This window comes from Hyla sarda, chromosome 3 (assembly GCF_029499605.1).
Source record: "Hyla sarda isolate aHylSar1 chromosome 3, aHylSar1.hap1, whole genome shotgun sequence".
Classification (NCBI taxonomy): Eukaryota; Metazoa; Chordata; class Amphibia; order Anura; family Hylidae; genus Hyla; species Hyla sarda.
Genome location: NC_079191.1, coordinates 41108643 through 41134574, shown reverse-complemented (window position 1 = coordinate 41134574; position 25932 = coordinate 41108643). Strand labels below are relative to the sequence as shown.

General features: G+C 48.8%; 2 protein-coding genes across 4 annotated transcripts in view; one reads left to right on the top strand and one right to left on the bottom strand.

Annotated features, from left to right (window-relative positions):
- Positions 1–25932, top strand: part of LOC130361297 (ribonuclease H1-like) — a 280103-nt gene that overhangs the window by 76588 nt on the left and 177583 nt on the right. The window lies entirely within an intron of this gene.
- LOC130361299 (ribonuclease H1-like) overlaps positions 1–25932 on the bottom strand; it is a 93326-nt gene that overhangs the window by 9050 nt on the left and 58344 nt on the right. Inside the window, exons 5-6 of the mRNA XM_056564107.1 lie at positions 22468–22552; positions 19654–19778 (exon numbers count right to left, since the gene is read on the bottom strand). Of these exons, the coding sequence (XP_056420082.1) occupies positions 19654–19778; positions 22468–22552 (210 nt within the window). The remainder of the gene's footprint in view (positions 1–19653; positions 19779–22467; positions 22553–25932) is intronic.

The window sequence follows — 25932 nt, the reverse complement described above, 5'->3', positions numbered from 1 at the left end:
TGACGCAGGCCCATGTGGCCGCGCTGTAGCCATTGCCGGGTTGTTTCCCTCCCGTACATGCCCTCCCCTCTGCTGCCTCTCTCTCTCTTTTCTTTTTTGCTACCCTCTCTCCCCGTGCCGGTCACTGGGGCTCCTCTCCCTTTTCTGGCATTTTCCTTCCTGTTGTGATGCTTCTGTCTCCACATTGCCCCCAATAGGTTGAGGCAGGATTATTCCCTGCCTGTGCTTAGCCTTGTGCTATATATTTAGTCCACTTTTGCAGCCGTTTGTTGAGCTGCTGTTTTTGTCCTGGTTTTTGTACCTGTTCTCCCCCTGAGTGTTCTCTTTGTCGTTGATTCTTCCTCCCCTCTGCCGTCCTTGTTTTCCCTTTCTCTTCCCCCTCCTTGTTTATCCCTTCTCTCCTACTCCGGTGTTGTGTTTTTCTTGTCCCCTGTCTGTGTGGTCCTCTGGTCCCTTCCCTTATCTCCCCTGACCCTTGTCCCCGCTCTCTGCCGACTCCTCGCTCTCTCCGCTGGGTATAGCTGGTCTGGGCCATGTCGTCCCTTAAAATTGCCTCCCAGAATGTCCAGGGCTTCAACGTCCCTGAGAAGAGAGCGAAGATTCTTTACTCTTTGCACAAGCAGAGGGCTATGGTGGTCTGCCTCCAGGAGACGCATCTCCTCCGGGATCATGCTGCAGTGCTTCGAAACCGCTATTATCCTACGTGCTACCAGAGTAATGACCCTAGTCAGAAGGTTAAGGGTGTAGCCATATTGTTCCATAAGTCTCTATCATTACAGGTATTGGACTCCAAGGTGGGGGAGGGGGGCCGTTATGTTTTTGTTACCTGCTCCATTCAAGGCAGGACTTACACGATTGCCAATGTGTATGCCCCGAATAGTGGCCAGCTGTCCTTCCTGCGTACAGTGTTGGATGACCTGACCGCGTTCTCCCAGGGGGTGTTGATGGTTTGCGGGGATTTTAATGTCTCTCTGTTTCCTTCCTTAGACTGTTCCTCGGGGACCTCTGTCATGTCTCATGCTCAGCTAAATAAGATCCGACGACTTCTCTACTCTATGCAATTGACGGACCCATGGAGACTGGCTCATCCAGACACACGTGACTACACTTTCTATTCTCACGCCCGTAAAGTATACACTAGGCCGGACTATATCTTTGTTAGTCACTGTCTTCTCCCTCAGGTACTGTCCTCCTCCATTGGTTCCATTGTTTTCTCGGACCATGCACCGGTTTTTTGTGACATATCACTGCCGAATGGTCCGAGGAGAGACTTTATGTGGAGACTTAACGAATCGCTCCTCTCTGACTCGCTGTGTCTGGCTGATCTGAGGGCAGCGATTGCTAATTTTACTCTGGATCATGCCAGCGATCCCACGTCCCCTCAGTGCCGTTGGGAAACGCTGAAATGTGTGCTTAGAGGCATACTTATTAAACATGGTGCCCGTCTTAAGCGGGAGGCATCTCAGAAGTTGCGAGACCTTCTCGCTCAACTAAATTCCTTGGAGTCTCGGCATAAATCCTCTCTCTCGGAGGAGGTCTACCGTGAGTTACTTGCGGTCCGGAGGGAGATACAGGTGCGGATAGATAAACAACATAACAGATACCGTCAGATTTGCTCTAGTGTGTACTATGAATGGGGTAATAAGGCGGGTAGGATGCTAGCTAGGGCATTGCGGGATAAAAGGGCGGCCCTCCATGTCCCCTCCATTAAGTCGTCCTCGGGCTCCCTGGTCCACCTGACCTCCCAGATCTTAGACTGTTTTCATTCCTATTACACTGACCTTTATAATCTGGACTCTCAGACCCCTGACTCGGGTGACCCCCCTCCAGCTCTCTTAGAATACCTGCGGAGGACCAAGCTGCCCACCCTCCCTCCCCAGTCGCTTCTTGATCTGGAGCGCCCTTTTGGCCTGGAGGATTCTTGATCTGGAGCGCCCTTTTGGCCTGGAGGAGGTAATGGAGACTGTTAAGTCCATGCCGTCCGGCAAAGCTCCTGGCCCCGATGGCTATACCTCAAAGTTTTACAAACTTCTTATTACAGAGTTGTCTCCGTGCCTCCTTGGGGCCTTTAATGCGGTCTCAGATGCCTCTCCTTTCCCCCAATCTTTCCTACAGGCCTTCATTACGGTCATCCCTAAAGAGGGCAAGGACCCCAACCTTTGTCAGAGTTATAGACCGATCTCCCTCATAAACGTTGATGCTAAACTGTATGCAAAGCTCTTGGCGGAGCGTTTGTCCCCCTTGCTGGGGGCCCTCGTCCACCCGGACCAGATGGGGTTTGTACCTACCAGAGAAGCTCGAGATAATACCTTGAAGACTTTCTCTTTGATACATCATGCCCAGGTCTCTCGCATTCCTTGTATTTTACTATCCCTGGATGCCGAGAAGGCTTTTGACAGAGTGGCTTGGGGCTTCCTGCGAGGGGTCCTTTCTAATTTGGGTTTGGGCCCTATGATGCTACAACGCATTTTTGCACTATACACAAGTCCTCAGGCTAGGGTACGCATTAACGGGTCCCTGTCTACCCCTATAGCTATACGTAATGGTACTAGGCAGGCCTGCCCCCTGTCCCCTCTTCTCTATGTGTTAGCTATGGAACATTTACTCCAGGCAATCAGACAGAGCACGGAGGTGAGGGGTGTCAAGGTCTGTGGCGAGGAGGTTAAATGTGCAGCTTTCGCGGATGACCTCTTAATATACCTCTCGTCCCCTGAGTCCAGTCTCCCGGCCCTCCTATCGCTCATCTCTGATTATGGTCGGTTTAGTAACTTCAAGTTGAACCTGACGAAAAGTGTAGTCTTGGATGTCTCCCTTGGCCCGATAGGGGTCTCGGCCCTTAAAAGTAGATATCAGTTTAGATGGGCTACTTCCTCTATCACATACCTAGGGGTTCAGGTCCCAACGATCTCACCCGCACATATGACTTGAACTTTAGCCCCTTACTCTCCTCTTTCTTCTCTGACCTGACTAAATGGGACAGACGTGACTTTTCCTGGATTGGGAGGGTCAACATTATCAAAATGAATCTTTTGCCTCGTCTTCTCTATCAATTTCAAACTATCCCTGTCCTCCTCCCCCGCACATTCTTCACTGCCCTGGATAGAATGTGGACTAAATATGTGTGGGGTCCGGTGGGCCATCATATGGCTCGGAGTGCGCTAGTGCGTCCTAAGTCTGAGGGGGGTCTGGCTCTCCCCGACCCCTTTCTCTATTACCTGTCCGCGGTAGCCACGAGAATACTGAATTGGTTCCACCACTCTAAGGGGAAACTTTGGGTGCGCTTGGAGACCCTCTTGACACCTGTCCCGCTCACTTCGCTCCCCTGGCTGCGAGTATCGTATTGGACATCCTCTCGAATGGCGAGCCTCCCGTTTGTGGCGCGGTCTGTGCTCCGGGTGTGCCATCGCTTTTTTGACAAGATGGGTCTCCTGCGCCCCAACGGCCCCCTCACGCCTCTTCGTGATAACCCCGATTTCACCCCGGGTGCGGTAGCAGGTCCCTTTCTGGGTAAGGTCAGGGGGACGGTCTTTGTTTGTGTTACGCCTAGCGCTCCGGGTCCCCGCTCCTCCCCGGAGCGCTCACGGCGTCTTTCTCCCTGCAGCTCCCCGGTCAGTCCCGCTGACCGGGAGCGGTGCACTGTCATGGCCGTTGGGGATGCGATTCGCACAGCGGGACGCGCCCGCTCGCGAGTCGCATCCCAGGTCACTTACCCGTTCCCGTCCCCTGCTGTCATGTGCTGGCGCGCGCGGCTCCGCTCTCTAGGGCGCGCGCGCGCCAGCTCCCTGAGACTTAAAGGGCCAGTGCACCAATGATTGGTGCCTGGCCCAATTAGCTTAATTGGCTTCCATCTGCTCCCTGCCTTTATCTGACCTCCTCCCATGCACTTCCTTGCCGGATCTTGTTGCCCTTGTGCCTAGTGAAAGCGTATTGTGTGTCTAAAGCCTGTGTACCAGAACTTCTGCTATCCACCCTGACTACGAACCTTGCCGCCTGCCCCCGACCTTCTGCTACGTCCGACCTTGCTTCTGTCTACTCCCTTGTACCTCGCCTATCATCAGCAGTCAGAGAGGTGACCCGTTGCTAGTGGATACGACCTGGTCACTACCGCCGCAGCAAGACCATCCCGCTTTGCGGCGGGCTCTGGTGAAAACCAGTAGTGACTTAGAACCGGTCCACTAGCGCGGTCCTCGCCAATCCCTCTCTGGCACAGAGGATCCACTACCTGCCAGCCGGCATCGTGACAGTTTGCGCCCACGTTTTACACTCGGGCTCCATTAAATCATTGGCGGAGATAGTTCCAGGTGGTTCCCCAGCTCCCATTCACTTATGGCAATATATGCAACTTGCCCATTTTTACTCTAATTGGAAGCAGGTACTGGACCTTCATAGATCCCCGCTCCCCTTTGAGTCCCTCTGTTTTAGTACTGACCCCCCTGGTCGTTTGGTCTCTGTTCTCTATGCCCTCTTACGTGATCATACCTGTTCTAAACCTTTGGCTCATCAGGGGGGATGGTCTCGGGAATTGGGCTGCACTCTTGCCCGGCAGGATTGGACCAAGGCTTATGCCCTTTGTCATGGTGCCTCGGTCTCGGTGAAATTACAAGAGACCAACTTTAAAGTCTTGTCTAGATGGTATCGTGTACCTGCATTGTTGCACCGCTTCTATCCCTCCATCTCAGATGTATGCTGGAGATGTGGCGCTTCTCCCGGGACCATGTCTCACATTTGGCTGGACTGCCCCCTTCTTCTCCCATTTTAGTCGGGGGTTCTGGAGATCATTAAGAGGGTGACGGACATTGCTTTTCCCTGTTCCCCACAGGCTGTATTGCTGTCGATGCTCCCGGGCTCGATCAAATCCATGAAGGCGGGCTTGGTGTGTATTCTTCTCTCCGCGGCACGTAGGGTCATACCTAGAAAGTGGAAATCTGCCCAACCCCCGACAATTTCTGACTGGGTCCGTGAAGTAATCTATATACATGGGATGGAGGAGTGCATGGCGGAGACGGCATCCAAATCTGAGCGGTTTCTGCTGCGCTGGATGCCGTGGTCTGCGTTTTTGGACTCCCCTGCCTGCAGTGCCCTGAACCTGTCCCCCTGAGGTGGGGTCCTGAGGACGCACTTTTTGGGAACTGGTTGGACGCCCCTGGCCCTGGTGATCCTTCTCCACGGTGGAGTTTCTCTCCCTTTCCCGGGTTCCCCCTCCCTCTTTCCCCCAGTGTGTCCTTCTTTATCCCCCCTTTTCCTTTTTTTCCCCTCTCCGTCTCTCTTTTCTTCGGTTTGTGTTGTTTAGTCTTCCCTTCTCGGTGTTGTTTGTGTTTGATTTAGTTGATATGTTACGGGCTTATAGTGTCTTTCCTTGCCCATATTCCGCCTACTGATCATTTATTGTTCACCCGGCTTGATTATGCTGGTTTACTTGCTCTCATGTTTCTTATTGTCATTTTTGCATTGGCTGCTACACGTCCCTTTCTTGTGTACGGGATGACTGGGAGGCGTAGCTCCCGGGACTCCTCATATGCCTATTTGCTGCCTTTATTTGTATCTCCTCATTGTCAATGTATTGCTGCCATCTCATGCAGAATTGCTTACATATGCTTCCTGTCAGAAAATGTATATCCTGGCGGATGACGTTTCTAATGTTTTTGTATTACTATTGGTCCTTAATAAACTTCTTTTTGAATTCGAAAAAAAAAAAAAAAAAAAAAAAAAGAAACATGCAGTGTAAACTTTAATAACCAAGAGAAAAAACTGTATAGGGTGCCTAGCAACCCCTTACGCCTCCCATCTCCAATCCGACCAATCCAAACTCAGGACGCTCCATATAAACCGACTCCGGACCCGCCTCCTCCTCTTTCTTTCTGCTCAATAGCAAGATAAGTATATAGCTCTTGTGAGAACTGTGGCATTAGGCCCATTGTTAATATATATTCAGTTTTTCTATTTGCCCTTGCTACTGTTCTATCAATTACCAGGGTCAGTACTTCAGACCCTGTCCATTTCTGCCTGGTACTGCTTCTCACTGCTTTTTTCCCTGTTTTCTGGTCTCCCAGGCTTTCTTTCCACTACACCCCCCCCCCCCCCCCCCTATTCCATACTGGGCTTATGTTCTATTTCTTATGTGATTTTTCTGCACTACTTACTGTCCCTCAGCCTTTGCTGCCTTTTCTCCCCCTTTTTCTGTGGTCCTCGGCAGTCCCTTCAGTGTGGCAGAGTCCGCCATTCCTGGTGACGTCAGCCTTCTTCTTCACAGTGCGAGGGGGCCGGCCCCCTCTCACTCTCTGCTCTTCTGTGCTGCAGAAGGGACGCAGCCACGAGAGTGCCTGTACTCGTGGCCACGCCCCCTCCCTGTTCAGCAGCTGGACAGCACTGTTTTTCTTCTTTCCCTTGTTTCTGTACAGCTTACTATAGTGCTCTGTCTGTGGTGTGGCGGTTAACTCCACAGTTGCAGTAAACACAGGTTGTGGGTTCAAGTCCTGCTGTTATTGTATTGTTTCTACACAGTTTTCACACTTACATTATATTTAGTGAAATGTGCTCTTGGAAGCTGTAGCTCAGCAGTTAGGTCACTGGCCTTTCTAGTGCTGCTTTGCTGAGTTCAGGGTTCAATCCCCAGTCGTTCTGATAGTTATATGTATTTCTAATATTGTCAGTTAGAGTGAATATATAATATTTATTTTTTCCTTTACAGCCCCATATTGCTAGCTGTTAACCCCTTCCATACCAATACTTTGCACTATGTCTGACATTAAAGCTGACCTGACCCTGGGGGATGGCCCCGCTTCCGGGCAGGAGCCCGAATTATTGTCAGCCGAACAAGTTCACCAGCTTGTTAATAGATCGGTCCATTCCGCCTTGGCGTCTGCCATGGCATCTGTAAATGAGACCATTTCAAAATCAGTTTCTCTAGCGATGTTGCAATCCTGTCAGGTGGCTACGGTCGACCCTGCGGTTTTTATTCCTACCCCGGTCCCCTCAGTTCAGGCGCCTAGCGCGCACAAATCAGGGAAATCAGACCGGAAGCGTCACCACTGCGCTGACGTCTTGAACTCTCCTGTACCCCAGCACATGTCAGGAGATGGCTTAAACATGACTAAGGGTGTTGTACCTTCGGGTTCCGCCCCCAATTCAGATGCCAAACCCTCTGCCCGTGAGGATGACAAAGCACTTCGCGCTCAGCAAAACATTGTAAGCCTGACTCCTATATGGAGGAGTCGAAGGAGGACTCAGTTTCAGCGGACAACCTCTCAAACCCTTCCGTCGACAGCAGTGACGGTGAGGATGATTGTGTGGAAGATGGTCGTACTCTGCCTGGTCCCGCTACCACGGCTGCCCAATCTTCACATACAGTACTGGATTCCAAAGGTGTCCCATTCTTTGACCCGGATGAAATTTCTCACCCGCGGTCCGGGGAGTGGGCGCCCCTGCCACAAGTGGCGAAATACTTGGAATCATGGCTTCGGAAACCCCTTGATAGGGGTAATCGCAGTAAATTAAGGGCGGAATGCCCCAGGACATCGCTTGACAATAAGATTGCAATGACCCCTGAATTGGATCCAATATTGGTCAAGTACCTACTGAAATCGGGAAAAAACCCAAGACGGGGAGTCAACCACTCATTTAAAGGAGTGCAAGATAAAATGTTAGACTTGCTGGGACCCCTGACCAAGATTTTGAACCTGGCTGAACATGCCGTTCCCACGGGTGAGCCAGTGGACGCTGAGGTCCTTGGAGGGTGGGCCTTGAGAATGACGTGCCTGTTGGGTAACGCCAACACGGCGATGTCAGCCGAGCGCCGTCGCTCGATTCTCATGCGCCTTGACCCGCAACTTACACACCTGGCCACCGAGGAACCGGGTTCCTCGGCTGAGGGTCTCCTCTTCGGAGATTCTTTTATAAAAAATATCAACAAATTTGTCGGTCTGTTTTCAAGCCTTGACAAGGCACAGACTTCACTTAAAAAGACCCTAGGCCAAAAGGTTTTCGGAAAGGCCGGGAGGAGTAGGGGTCGTCCTTCTGGCCGAGGCCCCACTTATAGACCCTATCACAGAACACAAGTGCAATATGTCTATGACAGACCCCAAGTGCATCCAGCGGCTCCTTCTCCATTCTTCCCTACTCGAGGACGTCCCTGGAGGGCGAGAGGAGGATCTCGTGGATTTTCCAAGAGTAGAGGATCCCGATAGGGGGCAGACTGCGGTATTTTTTCCCCGCTTGGTCATGGATTACCTCAGACGCGTGGGTACTGCAAGTGGTCAGGGGTTATGTCATAGAATTTATAGCTCCGCCGGTGCAAATACGGTGGCCGAGGCTAATTCAGTGTTCAAATACGGACAAAGACCTGATTCGCTCAGAGATAAACGATCTGTATATCAAACGTGCCATATCCCCGGTTCCCATGAATCGTCCTGGATTTCTCAGCAATATCTTCTTGGTAAAGAAGAAGGACGGAGGGCACAGACCTGTGATCAATTTGCGGGATCTAAACGAGTATGTTTTGTATCGCCACTTCAAAATGGAGGGCATACATTTACTCAGGGATTTACTACTTCCAGGAGACTGGTTGGCAAAGATAGACTTGAAGGACGCATACCTTACAGTACCGATACATCCTTCTTGTCGCCCATGTCTCCAATTCACATGGGAGGATCAAAAATGGGAGTTTTCGTCTCTCCCGTTCGGCCTGTCCTCGGCTCCGTGGTGTTTCACCAAACTGATGAGACCAGTTATGGCGGTCCTCAGGAGTCGAGGAGTGCGGTTGAAAATATATCTCGACGACATACTAATTATGGCTCGTACGAGAGATCAGATTTTACTGCATGTACACTGGACGGTCTCGCTTCTAGAGGAACTGGGGTTCCTTCTCAACGAGAAAAAGTCGATCCTTATCCCTGCTCGGGCTATGGAGTTTTTGGGGTTTCTGGTAGATACCCGTTCGGAGACTCTCAGTTTACCCCACAAAAAGTTGACTCTGATTCGCAAGGAAATAAGGACCTTGCTAAGGAGAGGACTGGTGTCCTTGCGTGCGGTTGCTCGGATTGTAGGTCTGTTGTCGGCATCGATTCAGGCGATATTTCCGGCACCGCTACATTACAGGGCATTACAACGCCTCAAGACCAAACATCTCTTGGAGGGTTTGTCCTATTCAGATCGAGTTCCTTTGTCTCAGGAGGCTCGAGACGAACTCCAATGGGGGCTCCGACATGTCCAGGATTGGAATGGAAGGACGATTTTCAATTCCAAACCAGACCTGATTATAGAATCGGATGCCAGCATGAGCGGCTGGGGAGCCCGGTGCGGATCTTCCTCCAAGGGAGGGAAGTGGTCCGAGGCAGAGTCGCAATTACACATAAACTGCCTAGAACTTCTAGCAGGGTCGTTTGCACTCAAAAGCTTCGCTTCCCACAGGTCAGATTGTTGTGTACTGATCCGCATGGACAATATCACGGCGGTACAGTATATCAATCGTCTGGGAGGCACAAGGTCGAAAGTCCTGGCGGACATCCCCAAGGAATTATGGCTATTTTGCCTGCAAAAGAATGTTCTATTGCAAGCAGAGTATCTGCCGGGCATATCCAACTCCGTGGCGGATTGGAATTCCAGGTACCTGATATACGGCAGCGATTGGAGGTTGCATCCTTCAGTTTTTCAAGCCATTCACTCCCTGTGGGGACAGCTGGAGTTGGATCTCTTTGCATTCCGGCTAAATTGCCAACTACCAAAGTTCTTCAGTTGGCGGCCAGATCCAGAGGCTGTAGCAACCGATGCGTTCCTACAAATATGGCCACAAGTAAGGTTGTATGCTTTTCCACCCTTCGCCATGATTCCCAGAGTATTATGGCAGACGGAAGCGCAACAGTCCACTCTAGTGTTGATCACTCCCTGGTGGCCGACACAGTCTTGGTTTCCCCAAGTTCTGGGAATGAATGTGGATTACCCAAGGCTGTGTCCTCTTTTCCCCTCACTGTTACAGGGTCCGGCAGCGGAGTTCCATCCGCTGATCCTGTCTGGGAGTTTGCACCTGATTGCATGGCTGATTTCGGTTCAGCAGTTTTCGATAGACGCTTTTCACAGTCAGCTAGAGACCTCATCCGAGAGGCTTGGGCTCCAGGCACCAGATCGGCTTACGGATCTGCCTGGAAGCTTTGGGTTCATTGGTGCTCACAGAGACAAATGGATCCCATTCAAGCTCCTTTGCCCGGAATTGTAAATTTTTTGTCGAGCGCATATGATGAGGGGAAGGCTTATAGGACTATTAATGTCTATAGGTCTGCCATCTTGGCACATCATGTACCGGTGGATGGTCTACCAATTGGTCAGCATCCGGTGGTATGTCGTCTATGGCACGGCATAAGGTTTCGACGGCCTCCTACCCCTAGGTACCAAGTTACTTGGGATGTGTCGCTTGTTATCCGCATGTTTTCTGCATGGGATGACAATGAGGAATTATCACTAAAGTTGCTATCATATAAGTTAACCATGTTGTTATGCTTGGTATCCATTAAACGTGTTTCAGATGTATGCGCACTGGATATTTCGAGGAGACAATTTACTCCTCAAGGTGTCAAGTTTGATATTTCGCGACGCACGAAAACACAATTGCGTTCGGTATTTTATCCATATTTTCCGGACCATCCTAAACTATGTGTGGTGCGTTGTTTAAAAGCTTATGAACAACGGACGGCTTTGTTGAGATCTCCAAGTTTTTCTCAACTGCTCATTTCTTTTTGTTCTCCCTATTTACCTGTGTCTTCCCCAACACTATCCCGTTGGGTAAGACAGTCGATGGTTTTGGCTGGGATCGATATATCGGTCTTTAAAGCGCATTCTACCAGAAGCGCAATGGCTACTAAAATGGTCCAGTCAGGAGGTTCGCTTTCAGACATTTTGAAAGCAGCAGATTGGTCGTCGGAAGATACATTTTGGATTTTTTATTTTAAACCAGAGTCTCATGTGTCTATGATGGTTTTATAATGTGTTGATTGTTATGCTTTGAACTTGCATTGATACGAGCCTTCTGTCTGCCATAAAATTTAGGATTTTCCTAGTTGTGATGACGGAAAATATAGATTTTATAAAGACAGGAGGCGAGTATCATCCCTCCCTGTTTCCCTCCCTATTACTGTTCTATTTTATGTCTCGTTTAGGATATTGAAGCGAAGAAGACTTACCAGTGGTTCGTTTTGCTTGTTAGTGGTTGACCTTCAGACTTCGGAGGATCGTTGAAGGTTATTTGGTTACATCATTTGGTTTCGTCGCGGAGATCTGCAGGTTCCGGTTTGCTGCGGTTCTACGATATGATTGGTTCCGGTTGTTGGTCGCATAAAGAAAGAGGAGGAGGCGGGTCCGGAGTCGGTTTATATGGAGAGTCCTGAGTTGGGATTGGTCGGATTGGAGATGGGAGGCGTAAGAGGTTGCTAGGCACCCTATACAGTTTTTTCTCTTGGTTATTAAAGTTTACACTGCATGTTTCTTTCTGCTATTGAGCTTAATAAAGGAAGAATATGCATTGATACTCGCCTCCTGTCTTTATAAAATCTATATTTTCCGTCATCACAACTAGGAAAATCCTAAATTGAAGAGGTCGGTGATGAAACTGGGCAAATGGCACGGCCTCCACAGCCGCCGCCACTCGACCCAGGACATCCATGCAAAAGCGAATGGAAACTGGAGCAGGGAGCCAAAGTCATCAGACTCTTGAAAAGAGTCGTCGGAGTCGAAAGCGGGCAAAAGCCGCATCGAACTGGAGCCCCAGGAGAGCGGTTGGGCTTGTCCCAAATGACCATCCAACCGAAGTGAGACAAGGTCTGGAGATTGAGACTAAGACTCTCCAGGATCTGGGTCCTGGCTGGAGCTCAGATCAGGAGGTAGTCCAAATAAGGAATCACGGAAACAACAAAACAACAAAGGTGGTGGAGTCTGTCTGTATGTAAGAAGTGGTATGAAAGCCAGTGTGAATGATGCCATAGTGTGTGATGATTCTGATGATGTGGAATCACTGTGGGTTGAAGTACAAAAGGAGAGAAATACTGAAAAAATTATATTTGGTGTAATCTACAGACCCCATAATATCACTGAAGAGATAGAAGGTCAGCTGTATAAACAAATAGAGAGGGCCGCCCGGGCAGGTATAGTGGTAATAATGGGAGATTTTAACTATCCAGATATAGTTTGGGGCCGTGGGCTGGCTAAAACTACAAAGGGGAGAAAATTCCTAAATTTATTGCAGGATAATTTTATGGGCCAGTTTGTGGAGGACCCAACAAGAAGTGATGCCTTGTTGGATCTGATCATTTCCAACAACGCAGAGCTGGTTGGTAATGTAACTGTGCGGGAAAACCTTGGTAATAGCGACCACAATATAGTTACTTTTGACTTAAAATGTAGAAAACAAAGACAGACAGGGAAGGCAAAAACACGTAACTTTAAAAAGGCAAATTTCCCTGGGCTGAGAGCTGCACTACAGGACATAGACTGGGGGGAGGTGTTCTCAAATACTGATACAGAAGGTAAATGGGACATCTTCAAATCAACTCTAAATAACTATACAGCTAAATATATACCAAAGGGGAACAAATATAAACGATTAAAACTAAATCCTACATGGCTGACAAATGATGTTAAAAGAGCAATAAACAACAAAAAAATAGCCTTCAAAAAATTCAAATCTGATGGGTCAGCTATAACATTTAAACAGTACAAGGAGCTTAATAAAATCTGTAAAAATGTAATAAAAACAGCAAAAATTCAAAATGAGAGACAGGTGGCCAAAGAAAGCAAAACTAATCCTAAATATTTTTTTTAGATATATAAATACAAAAAAACCAAGGACAGAGCATGTAGGACCCCTTAATAATGATAATGGGGAGGTTGTCACGGGCGATCAAGAGAAGGCGGAGCTACTGAATGGGTTCTTTAGTTCTGTATACACTATGGAAAAAGGAGCTGACATTGGCCAGGTCAGTGCTGGTAACACATCATGTAATGTACTGAACTGGCTTAATGTAGAGATGGTGCAAGGTAAGTTAAGTAAAGTAAATGTAAGCAAATCTCCAGGGCCGGATGGACTACACCCAAGAGTTCTTAGAGAGGTAAGTTCAGTAATATCTGTACCCTTGTTCATGATATTTAGAGATTCTCTGGTGTCTGGTATTGTGCCAAGGGACTGGCGCAAGGCGAATGTGGTGCCAATCTTCAAGAAGGGCTCTAGGTCTTTGCCAGGCAATTATAGACCGGTAAGTCTAACGTGCATTGTGGGTAAATTGTTTGAAGGACTTATAAGGGATTACATACAGGAATACATAGGGGATAATAGTATTATAAGTGATAGCAAGCATGGGTTTACTAAGGATAGAAGTTGTCAAACCAATCTAATTTGCTTTTATGAAGAGGTGAGTAGAAGCCTTGACAGAGGAATGGCTGTGGATATAGTGTTTCTGGATTTTGCCAAAGCGTTTGATACTGTCCCTCACAGACGTCTGACAGGTAGGTTAAGGTCTTTGGGCTTGGAAACTTTAGTTTGTAACTGGATTGAACACTGGCTCATGGATCGTACCCAGAGAGTGGTGGTCAATGATTCGTAGTCTGATTGGTCCCCGGTAATTAGTGGTGTACCCCAAGGTTCAGTACTGGGCCCGCTGTTGTTTAATTTATTTATCAATGATATAGAGGATGGCATTAACAGCTCTGTTTCTATCTTTGCAGATGACACCAAGCTTTGTAGCATGGTACAGTCTATAGAGGATGTGCATAAGTTACAAGATTACTTGGATAGACTAAGTGTCTGGGCATCCACTTGGCAAATGAGGTTCAATGTGGATAAATGTAAAGTTATGCATCTGGGTACTAAGAACATGCATGCACCGTATGTCTTAGGGGGGATTAAACTGGCAGATTCACTGGTAGAGAAGGATCTGGGTGTACTTGTAGATCACAGACTTCAGAATAGCATGCAATGTCAGGCTGCTGCTTCCAAAGCCGGCAGGATATTATCATGTATAAAAAGAGGCATGGACTCGAGGGACAGGGACATAATACTCCCCCTTTATAAAGCATTGGTACGGCCTCACCTGGAATATGCTGTTCAGTTTTGGTCGCCTGTTCATAAAAGGGACACTGCGGAGTTGGAAAGGGTGCAGAGACGCGCGACTAAACTAATATGGGGCATGGAACATCTTAGCTATGAGGAGCGAATAAAGGAGATACAATTGTTTCGTCTTGAGAAGAGATGTTTAAGGGGGGATATGATAAACGTATATAAGTATATAAATGGCCCATACAAAAATATGGATAAAAACTGTTCCAGGTTAAACCCCCCCAAAGGACGAGGGGGCACTCCCTCCGTCTGAAGAAAAGGTTTAGTCTAAAGGGGCGACACGCCTTCTTTACCATGAGGACTGTGAATTTATGGAACGGTCTACCTCAGGAACTGGTCACAGCAGGAACAATTAACAGCTTTAAAACAGGGTTAGATACATTCCTGGAACAAAATAACATTAATGCTTATGCAGAATTATAAAACTACATCCCTTTCCCTAATCCCCTTACACCCTTCACTTCAATTCCCTGGTTGGACTTGATGGACGTACGTCTTTTTTCAACCATACTAACTATGTAACTGTTGTCCGTAAAAAGGCTATCACAGGCGCCAGGACTTTGGCAAACGTCCGCGGAGAAGTGGCCAGACCGAAATGGATAGCCACAATAGAAAATGACTGTGCGGAACTGCAGAGCAGAGGTACCGCTGATGACCGGGAAACAATGAGATGTGGAGGCAGGCATCCTTGATGTCCACAGAAAAACGAAAACTCCCCTTGAACCATGGACGCCAGCACCGAACGGAGAGACTCCATTCAGGATGGGAACGCAAGATGCTGGCTGAGATACTCGAGAACCAAGACTGGGCGAACAGAAACGCCTTTCTTGGAGACCACAAAGAGGGTGGAATAAACCTCGAAAACGTTCCCCTGAAGCTGCATGTCCAGGCATCCCGGAGGGTAAGAGGCGACCAACCACTTGAGAGAGGTTGGCGGGTGGGGGCGACCCTTCAGGCTGAGGAAGGCCTACGGGTGTCTGAAGGGGCCGCCAAACAGCCGGAACGGATAGCCGACCTCCGGGAGGAATGGGATCGGAAAGAGGAGCACTCTTCCCATGAAGGCGCCTGGCTGGACCCTTTGTTGGTACCAAAGGTCCGCAGAACCGGAAGGAGGACTTACGACGGAAAGCGGTTCTGTGAGTCTTACCAGAGGTAATAAAGAACTCTTTTTCCACCCGTCGCCTCACTTCCTGAAGGTGGCGTCCGCATTCCAGGCTTAAAGCCACATGAAGGGACAGTGGCTACCAGGTAGCTTGTGGTAAAGGCAGCACAGTGGCTGTACATGGAAGCAGAACACAGAAAAATCTCCGGCTGCGGAGCATCGGAGAGCTAGATTAAATAAATCCTCCAGAGGGATCTTGAAGACTACCCTGGCGGAGTTGGAAGACCATACTAAAAGGGCCTTTGACACCCAGGCAGAAGCAACAGCAGGAAGAACCTGCTGCCTCAAAGGCAGAGATTGCCAAAGTATCCACCTTCATGTCCGCTGGATTCTCGAAGGCAGCCGCATCAGCCAACGGCCGGGTAGGCGTCTTAGAGAGGCGGGAGACCGGCGGATCCACAGTTGGAGAGGAGGTCCACCGAGCAATGAGGTCCTTGGCGAAGGAATACCACGCTTGAACCTTCTTCGTTTCCTGAAACTTCTTGTCAGGGTGACTTCAGGCGGATACACCCAGGGCGTAAAATTCAGCGTGAGAGCTGAAAGTCTTGAGTGCAGGTTGGGCACAAAGAAAGGAGACTTCTGGAGCCACGTCCGAAGTTCCTGGGTCCTTTAGATGGAAGGTGTCTCTTATGGCCGCAACCACTGACTACAACACATCAGGCACATCCGTGCGGTCCTCTGAGTCGGAGGCCGAATCAGAAACCTCATCCACAAGTTCTCCTGGTGAATGGGAACGAGGTGAGGCAGCCCTGGAAGAGGTCGGACACGATGAAAGGAGACTTCTGGACCACGTCCGAAGTTCCTGGGTCCTTTAGCTGGAAGGTGTCTCTTATGGCCGCAACCAATGAATACACCACATTAGGCACATCCGCGCAGTGCTCTGAGTCGGAGGCCGAATCAGAAACTTCTTCCACAAGTTCTCCAGGTGAATGAGAACGTGTGAGGCGGCCCTGGAAGAGAGAGAGAGACGGACCTGGTACGCGGGTCTGGAGAGTCAGAGCGGGGACCCTGGGAGCATTCTCTAGAGGAGCGACGCTTGAAACAGGTCGGAGTAATGGGGCGATGCCTGCGAGGGGAGCGCCCGTGCCTGCCAGAAGACTCGAGGGATGAGTCAGATGACACACCCCTATGATGCTGCGAGAGCGTCAGAATAGGGGAAGAGCGGGACCCTCCGGAGGGCCGGTGTAGGGAGGGCCTCTCCAAGGCAGTCACCACATAACGGGAGACCTGAGCCAAGTCGGATATAGACTGGAAGAGGGAGGGAACCCAGGCTGGAGGGGCGCCGAACCCAACGGACCTGGAAGAAGAACCGGGGTAGAGTAGCAGGGGGGTCTGGGGGAGCAGGCAGAACAAGTGGTTCAGTAGTACCAGACAGTTTAGAGTTACAGTATTAACATATTAAAGGAGTGACTAACACTCCAGTTAACTGTTTAGAGGGAGGCCATTCTGGGCCTCTCTCACCCAAGATTGTGTTCCATTTCACTGTGTTGCTGATACAGTCTGCTTATCTTACTGTTTCACATGCCTTGAGATCCCCATAGACCACAATGGACCTATTTTAAAATTAAACCACAACACTGTAACACTCTGTCCCACGCCGGGACTCGAACCCGTGGTGGTCTCCAGGCTGTCAGAGAGGAGAAATGCCGGCCAATAGCAAGGGAGGGGCGTGTTAGGAGCAGGGGGCACCGCTGATTGGCCCCTGCCACCATAATCGCGCGCACAGCGCTGATTGGTGGACAGTTCGCGCCCTGAGAAGTATTAAAAAGAAAGCCGAAGTATTAAGTCCCGTAATGGCGCCCGCTCCTTGCCCCGAGCGCACATGCGAATGCATGTGCACTCGCAGGGAATTGAGCGGACTAGACGCCACCGTCAGCCGCTTCAATGTAAAAAACAGACACACAGTCGTTTCCACACACACACATAAATATATATATGAATAAAGTGAAGAAAGCTGTGCCCCATCCAAACTGCCACCGCTCACTCCAGTAATAAAGGACCCCTGTCCAGGCCAGCCCCATTAGACCCATGAGAAAGGTAGGCCAAAAACTGAGGGTCTACAGATGTTGCAAATCTGCACCTAAGGAGAAAGGGAAATATACTCACCTCAGTCAGAAGAACTTACCTCATGAAGTCTTCCTATGAAGTCTTCAGCCAGCTTTTATCACCTGCATCATACTGGGCTACCATGTGCGAGTGAGGCGAGCAGGGAGATAGGGTGACCCGGACCCATGAGGTACAAACCCAGGCGCTGACCGTTGGCGAGAGGGGGTGAACAGCGCATCTACGCAATGTCCGTGCCCCCTTACTCGCAATGGGAAACAGTGAGCCGCAGTTCCTGAGTCCCCACCTGAAAACAGGAAAGAAAATGGAATAGAAAATCTAACACATCCCTAAATCTAGGAAAATAATACAACATAAGACCTGGTCTGGAGAGAACTCCAGACCATGTCCACCTCCTTAGACACTAAGTTTAAAACTGATTAGCTCAGGGCCTTGAGGCGGGTATATCCTGCTGGGAGGAGCCGACTTTTTTGCTGCCATAGTGTCACACCTCCTAGAGACAGCAGCATACACCCCATGGTCTGTGTCCCCCCAATGGAGCCGATAGAGAAATATATATATGTATACATATATATATCTAGATATACAGTGGTCCCTCAACATACGATGGTAATTCGTTCCAAACGAGCCATCGTTTGTCGAATCCATCGTATGTTGAGGGATTCGTGCAATGTAAAGTATAGGAAGCTGTACTCACCTGTTCCCGCTGCTCGCGATGGTGTCCCCGCCGCTCCCGATGGTGACCCCAGGCCTCCCCTGGGCTCTCCTGGTTATCTCCGGTCCTCCGCTGTCTTCTCTGGTCCTCAGCTGTCTTCCGCAAGGCCTTACTGGGCCTGCGTAGCGACGTCATTACGCCGCTGCGTACGCCATTCCTATTGGGTGACGTGCGCAGCGTATTGACGTCATCGGAGAGGGCTGAGAAGACACCGGAAGACCAGAGCTGGACCCAGAGGGCACCCAGGAGCATCGTGGAGGGGTAAGGAATACTTACCGCACCACCCAGGGAACATTAAGCTGCTATCCGGCAGCAGCATAAGTATTTTGCGCTGCCGGATAGCACTTAATGCGATGGCCCCAACATAAAAAAGCATCGTATGTCGATGCTGACATCGACATGCGATGGCCTCTGAGAGGCCATCGTATGTCGATTTGATCATATGTCGGGGCCATCGTAGGTCGGGGGGGTCACTGTATATATATATATATATATATATACATATATATATACACACACACACACAAAGGATGATGTGAGACAGCACCGGGGACCAACCTCCGTGCATGTGAATACCCAGGTAGCCAGCCCAGGATAAGTACAAGCGAAGTCCACAAATCACAGCACCGTCAGGTCGAGGAGCTTCATAAACTGGTTTCTTTATTTAACCCCAATAAGTTGCAACGTTTCGGCAATAGTAGCCTTTATCAAGCATAACATGATTATAAAAACTGCACATATATATCTATACATATATATATATATATATACATACAGCAAATACATTTCATTGGATACAATTCATGTGTTATAAATGTGTAATTATCTAACACCACGCCTCCTTTCAATTCCCATTCTGTTTTTCTCCTCACCTTCTAATAGCCATAGAGAGACATTTGTGGAGCAAAGTTGGGAAGAAAAAAAAATTGTTACAACTTTTGGGGGTTTGTTTCTACACTGCACTTTTCCGTAAAAAAAAAAATCTCATGTTATCTTTATATTGTAGGTCCATACAATTAAAACAATCCCCAATTTACATTTGTTTTAGTACTTTAAAAAATGTTTAAGGTGTCTGAAGAGGACTACTTTAAAAAGAGATCTCCAGCCAAATGAAATTACCTTTATATAGCTGCACATGATAAAGTTATGACACCTTGCAATGTGGAGTGTAATCTTTGCTGAGCACATACCATTTCTCTCAGCTTTTCCTCCAGACAAGAAGTCAAGGAGATCTTATCACACTGATGACTAGCTTCTACCATAGACACTTCACTCTCCCTTCTCCTCAGCTCAGAGAGCTGACAGCTTCAGTGTGTCGTGTTTGAGTGTCCCTGATAGATCGTGGGGTGGGGGTGGCAGCCATAGCCTTGTAATGGAGATTGCAGGGGTTCCCAGTGGTCGGACCCCCCACCCCACGATCTAAAACTTATCCCCCATCCTGCAGATAGTGGATACGTTTTTCAGTAATGTTTAGGAGGAGACTTAAGCAAAGCCAAGTTTTAGATAAAAAAATAAATAATGTGAGTCTTTGTTGGTAAATATTAGTAGCTGCATGTTTCCACTAATTGTCTTTATATTATAAAACTTTTACACAATCACAAAGAAACATGGGAGACTTACCCATTTGACATCAAGCTTTTTACTCAGTCTATCAAGCTTTTCAAATTCTCTCCTATTGACAACATCTTCTCCATGCACGGTTTTCCATCCATTTTCTTTCCACCTCGGAACCCATTCAGTCATACCTAAAATTAAAAAAGAAAAAAAAACCCTGTTAGACGCTTTAATATAGAGCATATATCCACCAGGAGGCTTCTAATAAGTCTATTAACAGTATAATAAAGTAAAAACAATTATGGCAAGTGCAGGGCCTGAGTGGTTGGTTCACAGCATGATTACCAAAGAAAAGTCCAGAATAATACCCTTATCCAGCCCCTAAGTGGACCACTTTACTATAATAAAATAATAATAAATTACATATATATATATATATATATATATATATATATATATTAATTATTATTATTTTTTAAATGTATTTATTTCTCGGGCGCCTACATTGGGGGACACAGGAACCGTGGGTATATGCTGCTCTTGCCACTAGGAGGCTGACACTAGGCAAAAAAGAAGAAGTCGGCCCCTCCCAGCAGTATATAACCACTCACTGACTCTGAGATAATCAGTTTCAGCTTAGTGTCAGGGCGGCTGCGATTCAGCTGTGCAATGCGGCCACTTTGTTGTCTGTGCACATTTTTGCATCTTACTGTAAAATCTATTAAGGTAACGGTCCATTCTGTGGACCCATCATTTTTGCCAATTCACACATATATCCTATTTGGGTTTACCTGCACAAGGTGCGCACCTGTATTTTTCTTTCTCCTGTTTGTTGTGTTGTTTGGGATGTGACTTCACAAATAAAAATCTGCAATTCACCCCAAGACTCTCCTGTAGCTTCCAACAAAGCACTCAATCTGCGTTCTTCTGTAGACATGCCCCCTATAGTGGCCTCGATAACCCACATCCGCTGCACTTATCTCCCTTCCTTGGCACTATACACCTGATGGTCCACTGACCCCGATATTTGGCAACCCCCTCTTCCCTCCCGCACATTCTATACCTCTCTACCTGGGGCTTTCCAAAAGGTATTCACCTACCTTCTCGACCTTACTCACGCCCACCTCCTTGAAGCCCCTTAGTGAACTCTGCGGTGGAACCCTCATTTCTCCCACGCAAGCACTTCAATATCTCCAATTACAACACTTCTATAATAAATCCAGGAATGTGCTGAATCTGCATCGCTCTCTCACCCCGTTCGAGAAGTTGTGCGTTACCACATCCTGGACATTTCGTCCGATTAGCTCATTATATGCTCTCTTGCTCGACACTCTTTTGGTGCATCCGCTGCCATTCCGGCGTGGCTGGGAGAGGGAGCTGGATGTTACCTTCTCTAGTGAGGACTGGGGAGAGCGATGCGCCTTAGCCACAAACTATCTACTTCCTGCAAAGCCCAGGAAACGAATTACAAAATACTGACGAGGTGGTATAGAGTCCCTTCCCTTCTACACAAATTCTACCCTGAGGTACCTGACACCTGCTGGAGGTGTGGCGAATCGGGTGACTCTATGTCCCACATATGGTTAACATGCCAGGCCCTGGCCCCCTTCTGAAACCAGGCCCTGGATGTGATCCATAAGCTAACGTTCATACGACTGCCCAACTCACCTGGACCTCTTCTGCTGTCCCTTTTCCCGCCATCCCTGCCTACGTGGTCTGCTCATCTAGCTGGATTCATGGTTCTAGCAGCTAGAACGGTTATACCTAGATTGTGGAAATCCTCATCACCCCCCACGCTTTCCTCTTGGTTTCAGGAACTTTCCCATCTTCACAGGATGGAGGAGTTGCTGGCCGACTCTAGGGGACAAGCGCATAAGCACCATCTCATTTGGGGCCCGTGGGTTAACTTTCTATCAACTGACACATACAGAACCCTACACACTGGTACCCCAGACACTTGAACTGCCTGAGCGCCTCAGACATTTACTACCATATCCGGTGTCAACCCGCCGCGATGAGGAGGATCTCGCCTGTGCACCACGCTGACAGACTACTTTCTAACGCACCTGAGTCGCTTTGTTTCCTCTGCCACCACTTCTTCCTATATCATGTACTGTTCCTTTCTCTCCACCCTCCTCCCCCCCCCCTTCTCTCTTTCCCCCCCTTACTACTAATAGTTTGCTTATGGATTTACCGAAGCAAGCATGGCAGGATGACCAAGGTTTTTTTTTAATGACTTGCACAAGCTCATGTACACTGCTCAACGTGAGGCATTGGATCACAAGTAATTCATGATTTCACTGTGATTGCTGTTACTCCTGCCTTAACCTGACCTACATTATTAGATGCTATAATGCACGCTGCATAATCTTGAGTAGACATTTGCTTTGGTACTTTGTCTGTTTATTTGAAAACTTTTCAATAAAAACTTAATTTTGAAAAAAAAAATCAGCAATTCTGGACCATTAACATTTTATTTTAATAGTTTGGGGATTGCTACTTTTGTTTATTTGATTATTTTTTTAAAATATAAATACCTGACCACTGCGGATGTGATTTCTATTAAGTCTGCTGTGTGCTTAAAAGGCACAAGAGTCGCACACAATGCACATCCAGTGAACTGGATAAACTCCCTCCTAAGGGTCTATTCACACGTATGGTATTCTGCGCAGATTTGAAGCTGTGTTCAGTCATTTAGTTTACATTGAAATCTGCAGCAGAAAATCCTGCGCAGAATACTGTACGTGTGAACAGACCATAAATCTGCAGGAAACATAGTACGCATGGGTTTGCGTCAGATTCACTGCGTTTTCTGTCACAAATCCACCTCACGTGAACTCATAGGCTATTAAAGTAATAAGGAAGCACACGTGAACTTACCCTTTATAGTAAACTTGCTGTCAGTACAAATATTCAGACTGGTAATATTGTGGTCAAGAGCTTGTTCCACAGCTCTGCTGGCTGCCTGGCAGGTTAAAAGAGAATTCAAATTTGTGGTAAAGTTTAAAAGATTTACTTACCGTAAAATCTCTTTCTCGAAGGATCCATTGGGGGACACAGACCGTGGGTGTATGCTGCTGTCTCTAGGAGGTGTGACACTATAGTAATAAAAAAAAGTTAGCTCCTCCCGGTAGGATATACCCGCCTTCAGGCTCTGAGCAAATCAGTTTAAGTTCCAGAGCAATAGGAGGAGACCAACAGGTCAAAGAAAAACCAAAACTGTCCGAGAACTAGAAGAAAAAACATAACTGAACACACCCTCGGACAGAGAACCAAAGGAAAATCCCAAACAGGGCGGAAGCTGTGTCCCCCAATGGATCCTTCGAGAAAGAGATTTTGCGGACAGTAAACAAAAATCTCCTTTTCTCTATCGGCTCCATTGGGGGACACAGACCGTGGGACGTACCAAAGCCGTCCCTTGGGTGGGCAGATAAGCAGTCAGGCAGACGGCCGATCCACTGCCGCCTGCAACACTTTACGACCCAGACTAGCATCAGCCGATGCGAAAGTATGACCTTGGTAAAACCTCGAGAAAGTGTGCAAAGACGACCAGGTAGCCGCCTTGCAAATCAGCGAGGCCGAGGCTCTATTCTGGAGAGCCCAGGATGCCCCAACAGAACGGGAAGAATGAGCCACAACCCTGAAAGGAGGGATCTTCCCCTTACAGCGATAGGCTTCCGAAATGGCGGACCAAATCTACTAAGAAATGTTGGCCTTGGAAGCAGGTTGTCCCTTGCGACGACCTTCCGTAAAGATGAAAAAGGAATCACACTGACAAAACGAAGAAGTGATGGAGAGATAAGACCGAACAGCCCGAACTACATCCAGCTTGTCTAGTAAGCGCTCCTTAGGATGAGAAGGAGCAGGACAAAAAGACGAAAGGACAATGTCCTCATTGAGATGAAAGGCCGAGACCACCTTAGGCAAAAAGGAAGGATCTAGACGGAAAACAACCTTGTCCTTGTAATGCCGAGCGCTCCGGGCCCCGCTTCCCCTCCAGAGTGCTCGCGGCGTTACTCCTCTGCTTGCAGCGCTCCGGTCTGCGAGTCTGACCGGGAGCGCTGCTCTATGTCCCTCGGCGGGGATGCGACCCCCGGGGCGGGACGTGCCCGCCCGTGGGTCGCATCCCGTGTCTCTTACCGGCCCCGTCCTTCTGCTCAGTCCCGGCGCGCGCAGCCCCGCTCTCTAGGGCGCGTGCCGGGTCTCTCAGATTTAAAGGGCCAGTGCACCATTAATTGGTGCCTGGCCCAATTAGTTCCTAAGAACTTCCACTCCAAAAAAAAAAACACTTCCCTTTCCTGTCCCTGCCGGTTCCTTTTGCCTTGTGCCCTGAGAAAGCGTTTCTGTGTGTTCCATTGCCTGTGTATCCAGACCTTTGCCGTTGCCCCTGACTACGAACCTTTGCTGCCTGCCCAGACCTTCTGCTACATCCGACCTTGCTCTTGCCTTGCCCTTGTGTACCGCGCCTGTCTCAGCTGTCAGTGAGGTTGAGTCGCTATCGGGTGGAATGACCTGGGGGTTACCTGCCGCTGCAAGTCCATCCCGCTTTGCGGCGGGCTCTGGTGAAAACCAGTAACCCCTTAGATTCCGTTCCCCTGGTACGGATCACGCCATCTCCTCACTGATACAGACGATCCACCATCCGTGTCCTCTCCACATACCAGTCCGGATCCTGACAGTAGATCCGGCCATGGATCCCGCTGAGGTCCTGCTGCCTAGTGTCGCTGACCTAACCTCCGTGGTCGCCCAGCAATCACAGCAGATCGTGCAACATGGACAGCAGCTGACTCAGCTGACCGTTATGCTGCAACAGCTTCTGCCGCTACAACAGCAACCATCTCCTCCGCCAGCTCCTGCATCTCCTCCGCAGCGAGTGGCTGCTCCCAGCTTCCGCCTGTCTCTTCCAGACAAGTTTGATGGGGACTCTAAACTGTGCCGTGGATTCCTGTCCCAGTGTTCCCTACACCTGATGTCGGACCAATTCCCTACTGAGCGGTCTAAGGTGGCATTCGTGGTCAGCCTCTTGTCTGGAAAGGCCTTGTCATGGGCCACACCGCTTTGGGACCGCAACAATCCTGCCACTGCTATAATCCAGTCCTTCTCAGAAGTAAGTAGTGTTTTTGAGGAGCCAGCCCGGGCTTCCTCAGCCGAGACTGCTTTGCTGAATCTTGTCCAAGGGAGTTCTTCTGTGTGCGAATACACCATCCTGTTCCGCACCCTCGCCTCAGAGCTTTCCTGGAATAATGAGGCCCTCTGCACGACCTTCAAGAAAGGCTTATCCAGTCACATCAAAGATATCCTGGCTGCACGAGAAATTCCTGCTAACCTGTCTGAACTCATCCATTTGGCCACCCGCATTGACATGCGTTTCTCGGAAAGACGCCAGGAGCTTCATCAGGAAAAGGAACTTGTTCACACCAGGCGGTTTTCCTCCCAGGCTCCTCTCCTCCAACGTCCTTTGCAATCTGTTCCTGTGCCTCCTGCCGAGGAGGTTATGCAAGTGGATCGGTCTCGCTTTGACCCAACAAGAGAGGACTCGCCGTAGGAATGAAAACCTGTGTCTATACTGTGCAAGCACCGAACATTTCCTAAAAGACTGTCCTATTCGTCCTCCGCGTCTGAGAAAAGCACCCACTCACCTAGTCAACGTAGGAGAGTCGTTGCTAGGAGTGAATTCTACCTCTCCATGATTGACTTTACCTGTGCGGATTGCTATACCCGCTAATGCTACTTCCTTCCCCGCTGTGGCCTTCTTGGACTCGGGTTCAGCAGGAAATTTCATTGAAGCCTCCTTAGTAAACAGATTCAACATTCCAGTTACCCGTCTCGTCAAGCTCCTCTTCATTTCATCCGTCAATGGAGAGAGACTGGTCTGCACCGTGCGTTACCGCACTCAACCGCTTCTCATGACTGTTGGGAGTTCACCATCATGAACATATTAAATTTTTTGTGCTACCCAACTGCACTTCTTAAATTTTTCTGGGCTTGCACTGGCTCCAACGTCATTCGCCTATCCTCGACTGGGTCACCGGAGACATTAAGAGCTGGGTATCTTCTTGCCACAAGCGATGTCTTCACCCAGTTTCTTCCTGCCAAGTCTCCATGGCTACTCCTTTGCCAGGTCTTCCTAAAGCCTCTCAGGAGTTTTCGGACATCTTTTGTAAAAAGCAAGCAGAGGTCTTACCACCACATAGACCCTATGACTGTCCTATTGACCTGCTCCCTGGTACCACACCGCCCCGTGGTAGGATTTACCCACTTTCTTCCCCCGGAAACCCAAGCTATGTCCGAGTACATACAGGAAAACCTCAAAAGAGGTTTTATCCGGAAATCTTCCCCGGCAGG